Here is a 16991-nt window from a genome sequence, read left to right as displayed (position 1 = left end):
GTATTAATATTCTTTAAGTGAGAATCAAGATTTTAATAGATAATGGAACTCGTTTTGTTTAGAAAAGTACAAAATAACACCTCTCTATATTTTATTTTTAAGGAGAAACTTGTACACATAAGAATATTTTTTTTCATTTGTTTATTCTTTGCAGGATAAAACCTAGAAGTCTATAGATTTCAACCAGACCAGCAGTGGAAAGGGTGAACATGTGTTTTGCGTGGTAAAGTAATCCGAAGGGTCCATGTAATTGAAACAGTGTGTGATGCCTTTGTGCTGCTGGATGGTTGCTCACATCAATGAAAAAGCCAGAGATCTATTTTTAGAGCTTGAAGTTCGGGATGATCTAAAGCGTTTTTGCTCCACAGCGTCACAAGGGAATGTTCACGTGATTAACAAACGGTGTCAACACACCGGGAAGTACAATATACACACGTGCACGGACAAATAAACCTCGTCAGCAAAAAGAAGCGTAGCTTTTCCATTTATTGAAGCGTGCATATCTGCATATTTCCTGGTTATTTACATAGTAAAACATGTCGATGATGCCTCACATATGGGACACATCTTGATGATGTTAACCACTCGCCCTAACCCCCGGCTCAGTCTCCATTACCTCCCATTACCTGCCATACCAAACAAAACACAGTCTATAGAAAACAAGCAGGGATTTTTCTGACAAAATACCATTAAATGTGTTTTTTACTTACCTTCATATTGTCTTTTTCTGTTAAACTGCCTGTTTGGAATCCATGTTTACACTCGGGAGTGTTTTTTTTTTTTTTTTGTCTTTTCATCATTGTCGGAGTAGCAGTTTTTATGTAGTGTATATCCTGTCAATTACACGTTCAAAGCTAAACACAGTAGTATTTAGCTTTGAACATGTAAAAACAAGGCTCTCTTTTGAAACCAGAAACTTCAAGGAGCTTGGTTTTGATTAAATTGCCCAGTAGGAAAAAGTTCAGTCACAATAAAGCATTAAAAAAACAGTTTTATTGGAAATTAACTTTTGCACTGTTTTTGGTACACTTTGTGGGTGGATTAGAGTCACATATGACTCGAATTGAATTCATTTAAAGTTAAATTGAACAATAACTATTTTATAGTTCTGGATTCAAAGTCTTTAGGGCTTAGATTTAATGGTGTTTGGGGTTTTTTCTTCAAGTTCTGGGGATTGCCAAGTTAAATTGGTCTTTAAAACTCAATAGTAACTGACCAGTAGGCTAAATGTACGCATCTGAGTTAAATTTGGTTTAAGTTTCTTAATCTTAAACCGATTAAATTAAGATTTAATCTTAAATCTGTTAAATGATCCAAAAATAATACATATATATATAAAAAAAATAAAAAATTCATATGAACTTCTATCTTCAGCTCTTGGGCTATGTCCGTATTCCTTTACTTCTCACAACATAGTGCACCATATAGTGGTTTAGCCAATTTTGTAGTGCTGTCCAAATCTATTAAAAAATTGAGCGCCCTACAAAGTTCCCAGAAGTCTCTGCAAGAAAAACCAGTGTCCATTGATTCTCACTCATATATATATATATTAAAACAACAATTCATATTTTTATCATCACAAAACAGGTGATGTCATACTGTAAAAAAAAATGTAGCCTAGTGCATATGATGTCTGAATTTTTTTTATTTTTAAATCCAGGGCTCTAGATAGTCGGAAGTAGTTCATTGCTTAATTCAGATTGCTTAAATTTTAGTTTTTTTTTTCTCATTTTCCAGCTTACCTCTTCTTCTTTATCTTTGGCCAAACCAAAATTTCACTAAATGACACTCTAGCCCCAAATAGTATGCATAATAATACATTTTTGAAAGATATTTATACATGGAAACTTAAGCCTGTTTAGATAAACATGAAGTTAATATCCTGGAAGGAAAGGAAGACGGACACAAACAAAGTTCTTCCTCAACGGCTCTCAGTCTGTCCTTAGTTTTTTATCACAATAAGGCTTGAAAATCTCAGCTCACACAGAAATGTCACTGAAAATGGGAGAGATGATGAATTGCTTTGCTGGCCAGAATGGGAAACACCTCAACAGGAGTCAACCAAAAGCTGTCCAATGGAGGTTCAACAGAGTTTAGCTTTAAATCCCCGTCGTGGTTCAGTTCAAAGAGTTCCTGTCCAGAATAAGTGGAATATGTGCCTCACGCAGAACACAAGTGTTGACAAGCTGCTTACTCATTAAGTGGAAACATCTCAAGAGTGCATTTCTACACAGTACTGTCAGAGGGACACCTTCAAATGGAATCCATGTTTTTGTGTTTTTAATTCTGTCTTAAGTGATGGTAAGAGAGAAACGGGTGGAACAGACTTATAACACTTGAAACAAAAGAAAAGATTGGAATAGTGAAGGTGCATGAGGGAGTGGAAGAGCTGGTCAACGGCAAGGATGTCATTTATTTTCTATCATTTTGTATTTTCCAAAGACTAATTTTTTATTTTCAATGTATTTTTTATTAGATAATTTCCAATGCTATACCTGATCATTAAGTGTCCATTGGGAGTAATAATAATTTATTCCTTCAAAACACACAGATAATAACACCCACTCCAATAGAATTTTTTTATTTTTCACTTTTTTTCTCATGATGGACATATTTAAAGATAATTTAGCTTACAATTGCATGTCTGAGTATTTCTTGATTCAAATCAGTGTAAATCAGGAGCAAACAAAAAATGCAGTTTGGAAAAAGAGCTTAAAAATGTCAGTTTTGTTTAAATTTGGGCCAAATATTAATTAAAAGTCAATAAGATACTTGGAAAGGGAATTTTAACATGTTACTCTTGAATCTTTGTACTTATGTGAATGTTATCAAATAAAAATAAAAAATAATAGGATCTAAAAAGATCTACATCTAGAACAAAATCCAATTGCACAAGGTAAACAGACGAAGTAATCTGATTACAGTGAAAGTAATTTGATTACACAGAAAGTAATCTAGATAGATTGATAGTAACAAGATTACCTGTAAAGAAATCAGAGAATCTGTAAAGTTACTATACATTAACAGTTATCTGTTGTAATCTGATTACAGGGAAAGTAATTTGATTACACAGATAGTAATCCAAATAGATTGATAGTAACAAAATTACCTGTAAATAAACCAGACAACCTTTAAAGTTACTATACACTAAAGATTATCTTATTTGTCAAAGTAATCTAATCTTTTTTTTTACGTTTTTTTCCACATTTGAGGTTATTCTATCAGATTTAAAGTAAGTTTTGATTAAATCGGTACATCCTTGTTAGTTATGGGCTGAGAACTGAAGAGATCTTGACTAGTTGACGGACAGAAGATGTAAGGAGATACTTTACTAGTTTTTTTCGTTTTTTGCATGCCAACAAAGAAACACAAAGCTGAATGTCAAAAGTTATCTTTCAATTATTCAAACTAAATTTATTGTGGATCTAAAGATGAATTCAGACTGACCTTTAATTCACAAAATTAGGATTACTGCATCTCCGAAGGGAAAGTAACAATATCCTGCTCAGGTAAAGGAAGTTTCATTATATTTTAGAGCTTAGAGAACACTGTTGTTACAAGTTCCTTATAAATCATTTACTAAAACACCCAGAAGTCATGTTTGTTTTACAGTTACAGATTTTTTTGGGCAAAATACAGCATAAACGTGTTATCAGCTTTCAGGAGAAAGAGGTGAGCTAAACTGAAAGTTTGGAACATTCACTCTAAGAGAACCTGCAGCGTTTTAGAACAAAGTGAATAATAAATGGTCTGCATTATTTGATGTAATGATGTGGATCATGAGGTCCAGACTTTTTTCAGTAGCAGCCACAGAAACGGTTTAATGAACACAATCAGGAGCAAAGATATCAGCCGCTATAAATCTTATTGACAGTCTGTCTGATCCTGCTCAGTGTTGCTGGACCCAAACCAGTCAAATGTGACTGATTATCACTGCGGCTATTTCCATTCTGTGAGGTTATGTCCAAGGAAAACCATATTTAGTCCAGCATGAAAGGAATCCGAGGAATTGAGAGTTCGGTATGGTAAAGCATCACAATCAGGAAAGTCTGGCTTCCTGCTGTAACCTGGTTCTGTGTATTAATGGAAAACAGGCTGACCCCCTGCAGACACGAAATAGGAGATTAATGGAGGATTTCTTGGCAGCCGAATGTGCTGAAATAAGCGGGAAAATATCATTTTTATACTTGAATACTCTCATTTGTTTGAGGTCATTTTCTAATGTAATGTAATCGTCTGTATCAGATCTAGTTGGTCCTTCCAAATAAGAGACCTGTTTTTGGGCCAAACACATAAAATCTTTTAAAATTACTTTTTTTCAGTAAACCAAATTAAAAAAAACTTGTTGACACCTGCAGTTTCCACACGAGCTTCAGGTATTTTTTGACATAAGTGATTTTTTAACTTGAATTTAAACCAAATGGAGGCCTTTTTTAAATAGAGTCAAGAGGAATAAAACTTGTAATCGTTGTCCTTGACCTCACATCTGGTTTTGTTCTTATATTTGAGCTTTTCTGTACATCGCTTATGCCTTTTATGCTGCATGCTGACTGGTTATGCTGAGTACAGTAGACAACTTGCTTACCCAAACAATAGAAGATATGCTGAAGGAAGCTTCTGTCCTAAATGTTGACGCTACAAACGGGACAGGCCTTGAGAAAAGGAAGAGCAAGTAGTGGATGACATGAAAAATGTCAGGCTGCATTTGGAATATCTCATCCTTTCCAGCTTCCTTACTCAAAACAAAGCAAACAATCCCGGTCTAAAATGGTGCTTGACTTCTTCCCAAACCATAACAACGCGGTTAACTGTGCTTATGATAAAAATAACCCGCCTGCTGACTGAGAAATTTCACCATACGCAGCAAATTGTAGAAGTTATTTTGGTTTTAACATGATATTGAGATGTATTTTCCCACACGGTTAAAAGTGTCTCTGTGGTTATTTTACAGCCTGCAGCTCACAAAAGGATTCAGGAAGAGGATGCCTGAGGGTTTGACCAAAGGATATGAAGCCAGGAAAGAGCAAATGATAAGAGGAAAAAAATAGGATTAAACATTAACGTCACAGGACGTCCAGCACACCGCACAGACTTGTAGAAATGCTTGTTTTTTTGGCTGCTATTGCAATTAGCATCAAAGCCAACAATAAACAAAGTAAAAAACTGCAAGATTTCAGTGGGTTGTTTTATAGATCTGCCCCACAAAAACACTAAAAGGTTTTAAGAGCCTCTGCAGCTTTCCAAAACTGCCTTTTTTCCCCAAGTGCATGTTTGAATTGGCTCCAACTGCATCAGTAAGTTTAAAGTCCATCTAACTTGTTCACTTGTCACATTTATTAGACACCCTGATCCCATATCTTTGAAGAAATACCACGGAAATGACACAGTCATTGAACCTGTTCCTAGTTTGATTCTTTTTTTTAAGGTGTGGACGCCACATCCAGCAGTCGAGAATTGAACTGAGTCACCAGGAAAAAATGTCTGAAGGCTGAGTCAGACTAGAGCTGGGTGGGAGTCGATCTGTTAATAATTCGCTTGTTAAAGAAAAACAAAAACACAACAAAACATCAGCGAAGAACAATGAGGGTTTTGATAGAGTCCAGTTGTTAAGCATGAGTAATATTCCCTTTGGTCCCCAAAACTTGCATTGCAAGATGAGGTCAAACTGCACTAACCTGACATCTGCAGTTGTCTAGTCATCTCCATTCATCCATTTTCTTATCCCACTACGGGTCATGGGGTTGCTGGAGCCTGTCCCGCTGCGATTGGGCAAAGGCGGACAGGTTTCCACACAATCCCACACTCGCATATACACACTTTAGAGTAACTGGTTATCATAAAGCATGTGTTTGGGGTGTGGGAGGAAACCCACGTGCATGGAGAACATGCAAACTCCACAAACCAGAACCTTCTGACTGTAAGCCTCCATGCAGCCTTGTCCAGTCATTTGGCCTGCAGACTTGGAGCGCATTTTAGCTTCTCACTGAGAAGACAACAGGTTGACAAAAGGGAGTTTCAAAAGTTGTACTCGCAGACCACGGTCACATATCCCAAAATGTCACCGAGCTGCAACCGAAATGCAAGTTTTTCAATAAATTTGGCAGGTGGATGCGTGGCGGCATTAATATTCGGATGGGGGTAGATACATTTTTACACGCCGTGCGGTAGATGTGGAGGTTTTAAGAAAAAGTTACAATTTTACAGAGACTGGTTGATTTTTTAACATTAGTCAGTGGCCGCCCGGGCACCTTTGGAGATCATGCGGTGGCAGGAAGGCAGCGGCGTGATAAGAGGGCCTCCAAGGTCCCCAAAATCACCTAACGATCAGCCGGTTTTAGTCTCCCAGCCTCCATGCTGTCGTCAAACTCCCACAATTTGATTGTTAGAAATCGTACAGTATATTCGATGAGAGCTGTTAACATGGGACGGGGGCCCTACAGTGACCAGATATCAATCTGGCTATCCCGGCCATCGTGGGTCCAAATGGGAAAGCGGCATTGATCCTGGACAAAACTCATCAAGGCATTAATAGAACCACAACTACTCCAAGACCTGCAAATTGCTGTTGATGAGAAGAAAACAATGACAGAATGTTGTTTTTTCTTGGGAGGCATGTCGTCTAAAAATGTGTAAATTGACAAGATTATAATGTTTGTTCAAGATCTTAGTTGGGAGGGACAAGTGGTAGAGAATGGATCACTTTATATTCACTCAGGACTTCTGGGTGGCTGGACGCCGGTGGTACTTAATATGGACGGTCGCCATTTACACATCGTCCAATCAGAGCTGGACCGGCCAGTCATCCAGCTACCACCACCCTGTGTCCCATAATTTCGTAATGGCGTCATCCCCAACCCCTGACTGGCGTCATCTACGTTCACAACCACGCCGACGGCGTGATATCTTGAAGATGCCTCCCCATTGTTGTAGTTGTATTTGTGACCGTAGTGTTATTAGAAACTACAATAAGTGGAGGATCTCCACAGTGAAAAGGTCCATCCCAGAATGTGTCACAACATTTTTTTGTGTAGAAAGTTAGTGAAGAGCTCTGTTGCAAAGTCACCTCATTCAACTTTTTTGGAATGTATAGATTTACCAAGAGTCAGCAAGATCCAAATCTGCTCAGGAAAACACAGAGGCTCCACTGAAGCAGTTGCAGCTGCTGAGAGGTTTTCCTGAACAAGAGTACCTGCTGGAAAAACCTCACAGCTCAGCGTTTTGTTCACCTGGTACAAGCAGAACAATGTAAAAAACGTGTTTTGAAAAGTCTTAAGTGATGAAACGAGCTTCCACAGTTTTGGACTGATGAAGTTAGAATGGTTTTCGAGTGAAAGCAAACCCAAATCCAGAGGTCTACACAGTCTGGACTCGGTTGTGGTTTTGGAGCCTCTGTTCACTTTTCTCCTGTGTGGACACAGCTGAAGCACTCAGAGCTACAAAGCTGCCTGTAATCTCTGGCTGGACTGTGGATCCCGCAATAGGCCCGCCGTTGTTTGCATTGCAGACGCCTCAGTGACTTTGAATCTAATGTAGCTTGACGTCTGAATGTGTGTTTCTGTGTGTGTTTGCTCTCGTCTCAGGGTGGCCAAATGAACTGTTTCGCCTGAGGACCAAAGATCACAGGCCTCGATCCGACGGAGGAGCCAGACCTGCTGCTTTTCTTGACATTATGAGCTGAGACCGACGACTTGATCTGGGATTTTTACTTGATGGTAAGATCCATTCTTAAGCTGCGCTTCACTTTTTGTTCTTCTTTTTACAGTGCAAGCTTTTTCACCGTGTTGTGAAGTTCATTAGCTGAGCATATGGTTTCCACGTGCACTTTTGTGGTTGAGGATTTCTCAATCAGAAAGAAATTAGCAGAAATGATTTAGGTGTTGTCATATTGTGATAGAGATCGAGAAATGAGGGTATTAGTGGGAGCTATTTGGAGGCAAATGCAAACAAAAACATGTGGTTTGTGCAATTTGAAGGCATCCACTCGCTCCGTGCAAAGACGTTGTGACATGTGGTTTGACTTAGAGAGCGTTGCACATAGGTTGGAGTGGGAGGGCTTTTGAGTTCGTCATCATTTCACAAGGAGGGAATGTTTTTTTTCCACTTCCAGCCACAACACAAAGCACATGTTAAAGAGTAGCGGTGCCAACATAAGTTCAAAGTCTATATCTTTGAAGTGGCCTGTTTTCTGCTGCTGCTCTCATGTTGCAGTATTGTGATGGAATTAAATCCAGAGGTGCAAACAGTGGAGAAAATTACAAAAACGTCAGGCAAGAATCCGCATGAAAGTGAAATAAGGTGAAAGAAGAGAAGAGCTTGAAAGTTTAATCAAGGAAATCCAGACTTACAACCGCAATACAGTCAATAAGTCTGCAAACACACCGAGGCCCTTCAGCCTCCTGACAGGAAGAGAGGAGCTCTTGAATGAAGAACATTCAAACACAACAACGCACCGGCCTCTTCCTCCAAGCTGCTTAAACTGATGTGGGAGTCCCATCGGACAGGAGGGAGTCCTCTGTGGCCACTTGAAGAGCTGACTCTTGACCTCATTTATGGAGGGCTGTCATGGCTCAGAGAGAATAACAGAGGCGGAGAGCCATGTGCCAATTGCATTATGATGACACTGGCAGAAGCAGGAGCTGAGGAAGATTCAGAGCAGCTTTTGTTGAAAACTAGGAGGGTTGCTGCCACCCACCTGAAGAAGTCAGTGGGTTTGGCATTCAGTTACACAAAAAAAATAGTATTTGAAAAAAGAAAAGGGAAAATAATAAAAAGACTTCAATAGGGGTGAATATTATTGACAGAAAAATCCATGTGGTTTTTCAGGTGAGAGAAAGAAAAGAACCATGGATGTGAAGAAAAAAGAAATGGAACTTTTGAGCAACAGCATAGCTGCAATGGCACATATTAAAGGTGAGTTTCACAGAATTTTATAGACTCACTTCAATGAAAACTGTGTTTTTGGTGTTCTTTCTGTCCATTTTTCTAAAAAAAAAAAAAAATGAAGCTTAAAGGGTAACCAAACACTAATCAACTTTTTTTGCTATAAATAGGATTTTAAATCAATTTAAAATAAACTAGTTTAATTACTGAAATTATAGTTTAAAACCATCAGTGTGCTGCCCCCTACAGGTTGAAATGAGGTATTACAATTTAATTTTGTGATTGGTCAACTGGTGTAAATCTCATGTCATTTCAAGAAGTTTGACGTCATCAAACTTCAGTATAAAAGCCCCCCCCATCTTTGATTCTGCAACAGTTAGTTGTTTTCGTGTTAGCGTTAGCATCTATTTGATGTATTACCTTTGGTTGTCAAAAATAAACTGGCTTGAACAACTTTCCAGTGGACTTGGAAGTTAATCAACAGCGTTTGAGCGCCATTCGCATTAAATCCAATGATTAGATTTCTAATTGAAAACTTCAGCCGGGATTTAATTAAATGTTAGCCTTTTTTAAGTATGATGCAAGAATCATTTTAGACACGGGTCCCCTTCGAAGAGGGAGGAGAAAAATCCTCAATCCAGACGTAGATCTAAACCACACCTCCCCCGCTCAGCCCGCCCCTTTTTATAATTATTCAAATCTGGGCTGAGAGTGGAGACTGCCCTTCAAAACCCTTTAAAATTACATTTCTGCGTATTTCAAATAGTTGTGAACCAGGAGCAGACAAAATGCCAATTGGAAAAGGGGGTTTTTGTCATGCAGAATACAGAATCTGGCGCCCCTGGCTTTATGCTGATGGATTCACTTGAAAACAACCAAATTCATATGTTTTTTTTTTCCTCGCTCGAGCTGGCACCTGGATCAAAATTGTACGGCTGGATAGTTTTTTTTGCACCAGTAAGTCTCCAAGCTAGTGAGAGAGTGTGTAGACAGAGAGCTCTCAGCATAGGGGAAAGGAAGGGGGGCGGGGTTGCTCCACACCAACAGTCCAGCCCACGACTCAGAGGCGAACTTCTAATTAACTACTGCAGGTCTGCAGTAACAATGGGATGATTATGATTAAAAGACCATTGGGAACACGTCTTCCTGGTCTAAAACTATAAACTCTTTTCGTTGTTTCTTAGCAAATCCAGAGAGCTTTGGGCTGTACTTCGTTCTCGGAGTGTGCTTCGGCCTGGTGCTCACCCTCTGTCTGCTGGTCATCCGGATCTCCTGCAAGCCGCGGACCAACATCAGCCCCTCAACCCCCGAGAAGAAGCAACTGAAAAGTCCAAACGAGGACCAAGAGGACAGCGACGACGAGGAAGAAGAAGAGGAAGAAGACGCTGACGAGCTTGAGGTGCAGATCCCGTTGCCCAGCACTGAAATCCCCGTCGGCAACCACGTGGGTCAGCCGGATGGGAGTCTGAGCGTGAATGTGTTTACATCAGCCGAGGAGCTGGAACGGGCCCAGAGGCTGGAGGAGAGAGAACGGATCATCCGGGAGATCTGGAGGAACGGCCAGCCGGACATTCTCGGGACGGGAACGGGGACTATTGGAAGAGTGCACTACTATTAAGATTGGAACAGCGAGGGACACACTGTGGAGGAGCTACAAAGACCACTTGGGGGACCCTTGGTGCCTTTGAAGAAGAGTCACGTGTGGAATAGACATTTGATGAACTTGGCTCTGATAGAGCTAAACAGAGAAATTGCACTTCCTGCATAGCATTTTATGTTATTAATTGACTTTGTTCAATTAAACCACAAGTCTTACTGGTATATTTCCCTTCTGTTGACAGTATGTTTTGAATGTGGGAGTGGAAGATTTCTTGGTGATAACTCAGCTTTAACAATAAATGGTGCTTTCTATTTTCTGGCTTTTGTGTGGAAAAAGTAAAATAAAAAATGACATTTTTGGAACAAAAATAGTAAACATTTTATTTGGTATTAAAAAAAATAAATTGGTATTTTAATTTATACATTTGTAAAGCATGTGGTTTTGTTCTTCAAGAATATCACAAAAAAACAAACTTATTATTGCTTCTTTTCTTAATTTCTACCAAATGAAAGATAAGTAAAGGAATGATCAACCTGCTTCATTTAAATTTGATTTCTCTTAATTAAACCTAAAATATCAAACAAATAATCCCCAAAAATATGAAAACTGTCAAAAGCATTCACTCTATAAGAAAACTGGACCGAGTGAGTTGAAAATGACCGACTTCTGACGACACTGTCTTGCAGCCAGATGACGTGTTTATGGCAAACACTTTTGCCAATCAGGATTGAGCTTGTTGGAACCCCTCCGTTGATGGGGGACTCAGGAGAATCTGGACAAGCCATACAGTGCAGGACATCACTAATTTCACGAAGTGAAAACCTAATCAATAGGTTACAACTATTATTTAATTCACTGTGTTCTGATAATGAAAATGTTGATAGTGTATAAAAATATATAAGTACTTTTTTTGCTGCAAAAATAGTTTGAACCCATTGCACTGTGGTCTATATTCCCCAATCTAGTGAGCATCGATGCCATAGATGGCTCAGACATGTAATCTAATAAATTGTTGAATGTGAGACCACCTACTTTTATTGAGGCAAGTTTATAACTTCAATAACTTGACCTGCAGAAAAAATATGAAAAATATCAGGATAAGCTAGAACATGATGAAAAATGACTGATAATTCTCTATAGATTGTGATTTTCAGCTTCTTGGAGCTACCAGATACTTCCCATTTGGATAGCCAGAGGGTGTCATTCAGTCCAGATTTTATATACAGTCATTTAGGAATAATGCCTGAAATAAATGACTGCATATTGACACCTCAAAGTTTTTTTACTTTTCTTTGCATTTTGGGCTTTTAAAATGTTTTTCATCATTAGTCAGCAAAAGAAAACTTTCATAGGAGGCACATTGTTTTGTGTATTTTCCTTAATCTTTAACTACTTTACTGGGGGTGTAGAGAGAAGAAAAAAAAAAAAAGAAAAAAAAATACAATCAAACCAGACTGATTTGTTACCTAAACTATTTTAGATTTGTTTTTAAATGAAATAAATCGATTTTAACCAGTAATGAAAAATACAATTGGTGGGTTTATTTTACTATAAACGACTAAGTGCATCACAACAGAGAAGACAAACATGATGCATCAAAAACTGATCTGTCATGGCTACAGAACCTTTCAGACCCAGATGCTGGAACCCGGAAGAAACACACCAGGAGACGAGCAAGGCAGGTAAAGGATTTAATGGTGAGTTCTGGAGGCAGAGTGTTAGCAGGACTTGAGGTGGGTCTCAGGCGTCAGGCAGAGGCTGGTGGCGACACTGGTGGGTTCCTCCACAGGGATGGGTAGCCGTCTGAAGTGGAGGTCCGAGGAACAGAGGTAATGGCAGAAGCTCGTGGTGTGACCGCAGGAGAAGACCGAACGGGGGATCCGGGCTGAGGCTGATTCTGGCGACCACTCGTGGTTATGGATTCCTGAGGGGGAGCAGAAAGAGAATTTAGGTAAAGTCTTGGCATAACGTGACAAACTAGAGCTTGACATGAGGACCAACTATGCACCATCAGGGGCAACGGACTGGCGAGGAATGATGATCCTGGAGCTCCTTAAGAAGGCAGGTGAGGTGATGAGGTAAGTGGTCGCAGCTGGGAGGAATCAGCAGCCAAGCGGAGAGGAGAGGAGGAGGAGACTGACAGAGGCACCATAACATGATCAACCATCATTACAGTCCAATGAGTGGAAACACTTTGAATTTTGGTTTAGTGCTCTGATAATGTTCTGTTTGTAGTATTTTGATATGGAAAAACAACAGTGGGATGAACTTTATGAAACTAAAATTGACATTAATTCTTGTTTACTTGCCCATTTACACTTAATTATCTTGCAAGAAATACAAGAATCTGGAAAAATTCACTTGTACAGTTCAGTACCAGGTATTTATCTCTGAGTCACTAATTGAACATTTGGCTAAAGATGTCCTGGATCAGTTTTAGCTCGCTGAAATGAATTGTTCAAAATGAACCAATAATTGCCTATAAATCGTCAACTACAAATTACGATGTGAATTAAACCATTGTTAAAATGAATCGTTACTCCCCTCATTTCTACCCATTAGCCCGGTGTCTTTCCTCCAGGAGTCATCTTCACTTTTTGCTGTTTGGTGCTTAAATTGCATTTCACGTTTGGAGATGAGATTCAGCTCCATGAAAAAAGTTCACTGGGTGTGACAAATGATAAGAAACCTTTGATTCTCACAACCCTCGTCTTGTAAATCCTCCTGGTTCCAGAAAGCTTTTTAACTGCCCGCAGAGAAATACTAGTGGGATTTTACAGGGTGGATTTGTTTGTATAGGAAGAGTCATCACTGTTTAAGCCATCTTTTTTGTGCAAAGTGTTCCGAGGAAGCAGGCAAAGTTTGAATAAAAAGTAGTTTATCAGCTTGAAAGATTCAGATGTGAAGATGAACTCCTCGATCCTTCTGAGAAAAGTTTCTTAAGCTCCTCTCTCTTTGGAATTTCAAGTCACAAAATGACCTCTGAGCTCCAATGACCTCACTTTCCACTGTTGTTGTATTACTCCCCACAGATCCATCACAGTTGCTTCAAATTCTTCCAAAGTTACACTTCACTGTGCTGAGCTGTGACCTTCAGAATTACATTTGCTCCGGGAGTCAAACATTTGTCAGCTGTTTATTATGATTTCAAGGCATCGCCGTGGCCCAAACAACCCCAACGTAGCAGAAATGTAGAAGTCAGTGAAAAAAATACGAAGGAAATGATCTGAATTTGTTATTTTTCTACAAGACTGACATTTCAAATCCTTCATTTTCTTTACCCTCTTGTCTGCGAGCTGACCAATTATTCAACACGGTTATTAAAACGACGAGATTCCAGGGACAGCGAGCTGCAGCTGTTGTCCAGATGGGCTCTGTCCTGCAAAACATGTGGGAGCGCACACGAACTCAACGCCACTGTCTTGTCCTAACAAACACATCCTGTTATTGAGATGTTTTATTTTTTATACACAGTAACAGCTTTAAGGAGTCCCAAAAAAGAAAAAAAAAATGGATGTACCCACTTTCCCAACATTAAATGATGAGTTACTGGGTTTCCAAGGTCAGCTGGTTTTCCTGAATCACTTATTTCAAAATGACCACAATCTTTATCAATCTTCATCTTATCAGTCATATTAATTAGTTTCTCTCATGCTTGGACAATTATATTGTTCCGTATTAGTAAAGTCATTAATCTTTCCTTTAATGTTGGTCTTTGCTTTATATTCTATGGATAAAACTGACTTACAGCGCCATCCAGTGGATTTATTTAACATTACAAAGTTTTTTGTATCTTTTTGAGTCCTATAACTAAATGATCTAACTGAGGTGGAAAACATGCTCCACTTGACTTTTCCAGTTTTTCTCCATATCCAGATGTGGAATCAGATGATCTTTTAGATAGGGGACTTACCAAGTGACTTGTAAAAGGTTTGGGGCTGCCAAGTCTGTCCAGTCTTCTCCTCTGGCAGCAAATCCAGCTCTGTTCTCTGTCAGTTCATGTTAAGAAATATACTCTTTTTGAAGGTCTTTAACTTTTTTATGTTTTTTTAAAAAAAAAAGTTTTTAAAAGATAATTCTGGGAGTAGAGCTAGCCCTGGTTCAAATCCTGGCAGGGACCAAATGGGCCCATATGGTTTAACCCTTTAACACCGGAGCCCCACTGTTTATGTTCTTTGATTTACTGCAATTTTTCAACCATTTACGTGATCAACATAATTCCAGTAGATTTTAAAGGAGAAAACCGGCTCACGCCGCTTTTCTCCTTTAAAATCTACTGGAATTATGTTGATCGCGTTAATGGTTAAAAAGTTACCGTATGTTAAAGATTTTGTGTTTAAGCGTCACTGGCGACACCTCAGGTGTTAAAATGGGCCCGATTGGGTTTGTCCGCAGTTTCCATGGTGTCCTTACTTGTGTTCGCCCACTTTGGCTACACTGTCCAGCGACGACCCTGCTAGCTTCACCAGACACTAAGCGGAGAAACTCGCTACGCTGTCCATAGCTAGCATAGCGAGCTAGCCCACTGAGTGCCCACTTCAGCTAATGTAGGAAAACACAGATGGGGAAATTGCGGACGAACCCACTTGGGGTCCACTTTTAAACCATATGGGGCGCACTTGACCTTGCTGGGTGGGGATTTCGCATCCTCTCTCTACGCATGTGTGGCATTTCTCCGCTTTGTTCAAAAACATGCATAATAGGTGATTAGATGACTCGTAATTACTCGTAGCATGCACACCTGTGCATGCGAGAGTGTGTGTGTGTGGCCCTGCAACAGACTGGCAACTTGTTCAGGCAGGTCACCCAACAGTATCTGGATAGGCTCCAGCAACCCCGTGACTAAAAGGGTTTTAGGAGGTTCTGAAAATTGATGGATTGAGGTTTTGGTTACATAAATTCTTTAACTGAATCATCCATCAATTATCCTGGGATGCTGGAGCCTATCCAGCAACTCACCAGTCTGTCACAGGTCATGAAATATTTTTTAAAAGCTAAAACAAATTAGCAGAATATAGACTATTGGTGACAAAAAAGTTCTCACATTTGTTTATAAATTGAATTCTCGAGGCCCAAATTCTTTAATAAATGAAGCCCAAATAAAACCAAATTGTACACAGAGAAAATTCAACTCAATATTAGCCCAAGGTTTTAACAGAAATATTTATTTAACATTCACTTAAAGTCACCTTCACATTTTCTTCTTCTGCAAAAGAAAATGTTTGGATGTTTCATGTAAAACAGCTCCATATATTACAAGTTGCATTAAAAGTAGAATACAATAAAACATTTTCATAAAAACGTGGAAACAGAAGAAACCATGACAGACTCCAAAAAGACTTGGTATTAAACATGAGACTGTTTATGGTCGATCTGTATGTTTAGTTTGAGGAATTTGTTAAAATAAAGCTCAGCGGTATTTCCATATCTGGAGAGTTTTCTGCCTCCGTCTCAGTATCAGGGTGTTCAAATTCACAGTACCAGAGCCTGAATACCAGCATGTCAGAGCGACAGTTGGTGATCAGAAATGCTTGATCTTCAACCTCTCCACTTCCTCCTGTAGGAAACAAGCAGATTATTTAACCACAGTCAGGATTTTATGGACCAAAGCTTCTGTTTTGTTTTTTCTTTTTTTATGGGCGTTTACAGCCAGGCGAGACAGTCAGCGGAAATATGTGAAAGTCAGAAACTCCAACCTGCAGAGCCAGTCGTTTGCTTCTTTCCTCCCTCAGTTCTTCTTTCACTTCCTGCATGTCTCGTCTTATCGGGATAAACAAAAAGACACGAGAATAAGTCAGAAGAGGCTTTTCTGCATAATTTGACAAGAAAATTAATAATAGAAGCTTGAAAATATCACAATGTTCAGATTACAAAATTGAGTATTTATAGCAAATTTACCTCCCCAAAAAAATAAAAAATTCTAAAACACTGTTTTGAATCAAAGCTAAAACTAAAAAAAAGGATAATTTTTTTAACCCAAGCTGCAAAGATCTTTCAAATTAAAAGCACCACCATATAGGGTTCCAACTAATTCAAGTTTAATTTAAGACCCTTTTAAGGCCATGTTTATAATAAAAAAAAGGCTAACCAAACCAAAACCAATTTGTCAAAGCATTTCCAATTTAATCCTTTTTTTAGATTAAAACTGTAGCTTCTTATTTTGTTGTGATGCTTTAACGCTCTTATTTTTTCAAACTGGTAGTGTGCATTCAGCATATTGGTCCATAAGAACTGCTTCTGCTATTTACATCATTTGATCAACGTAATTGTCATTGAAAAAAGAATTAATGGTATATGGTGCATATCCTTTATAACAAGGGAACATATAGTAGCCCTTCTTTAGGCTTGAACAGTTGGAACAGAATGAAGAAAATTCTAATAAAATCTGTTCCTTTTACTTAAGCAAAAACGTAATTTTCAACAAGAAATTTGAAACGCATAAGTTTCAAAAAGCACAATTTATAAAGCTCAGATAGGACATTTTTAAGCTGTTATTTACAAATTCATAAAC

General features: G+C 38.8%; 2 protein-coding genes across 3 annotated transcripts in view; one reads left to right on the top strand and one right to left on the bottom strand.

The window, feature by feature from the left end:
• Positions 1-10792, top strand: part of eva1ba (eva-1 homolog Ba (C. elegans)) — a 43580-nt gene extending 32788 nt beyond the window's left edge. For both annotated transcript variants that reach the window (XM_024266898.2, XM_024266897.2), the window contains exons 2-4: positions 7581-7712; positions 8824-8910; positions 10065-10792. In XM_024266898.2, the coding sequence (XP_024122666.1) occupies positions 8844-8910; positions 10065-10498 (501 nt within the window). In that variant the 5' untranslated portion in view covers positions 7581-7712; positions 8824-8843 and the 3' untranslated portion in view covers positions 10499-10792. The remainder of the gene's footprint in view (positions 1-7580; positions 7713-8823; positions 8911-10064) is intronic.
• Positions 10793-15613: 4821 nt separating this feature from the next.
• Positions 15614-16991, bottom strand: part of sh3d21 (SH3 domain containing 21) — a 15580-nt gene continuing 14202 nt past the window's right edge. The window contains exons 17-18 of the mRNA XM_036215814.1: positions 16177-16240; positions 15614-16037 (exon numbers count right to left, since the gene is read on the bottom strand). Coding sequence (XP_036071707.1) covers positions 16002-16037; positions 16177-16240 — 100 coding nt within the window. The 3' untranslated portion in view covers positions 15614-16001. The remainder of the gene's footprint in view (positions 16038-16176; positions 16241-16991) is intronic.

Source organism: Oryzias melastigma, linkage group LG16 (assembly GCF_002922805.2).
Source record: "Oryzias melastigma strain HK-1 linkage group LG16, ASM292280v2, whole genome shotgun sequence".
Taxonomy (NCBI): domain Eukaryota; kingdom Metazoa; phylum Chordata; class Actinopteri; order Beloniformes; family Adrianichthyidae; genus Oryzias; species Oryzias melastigma.
The sequence above is the reverse complement of the archived record's forward strand: the minus strand, read 5'-3'. Positions and strand labels throughout refer to the sequence as shown.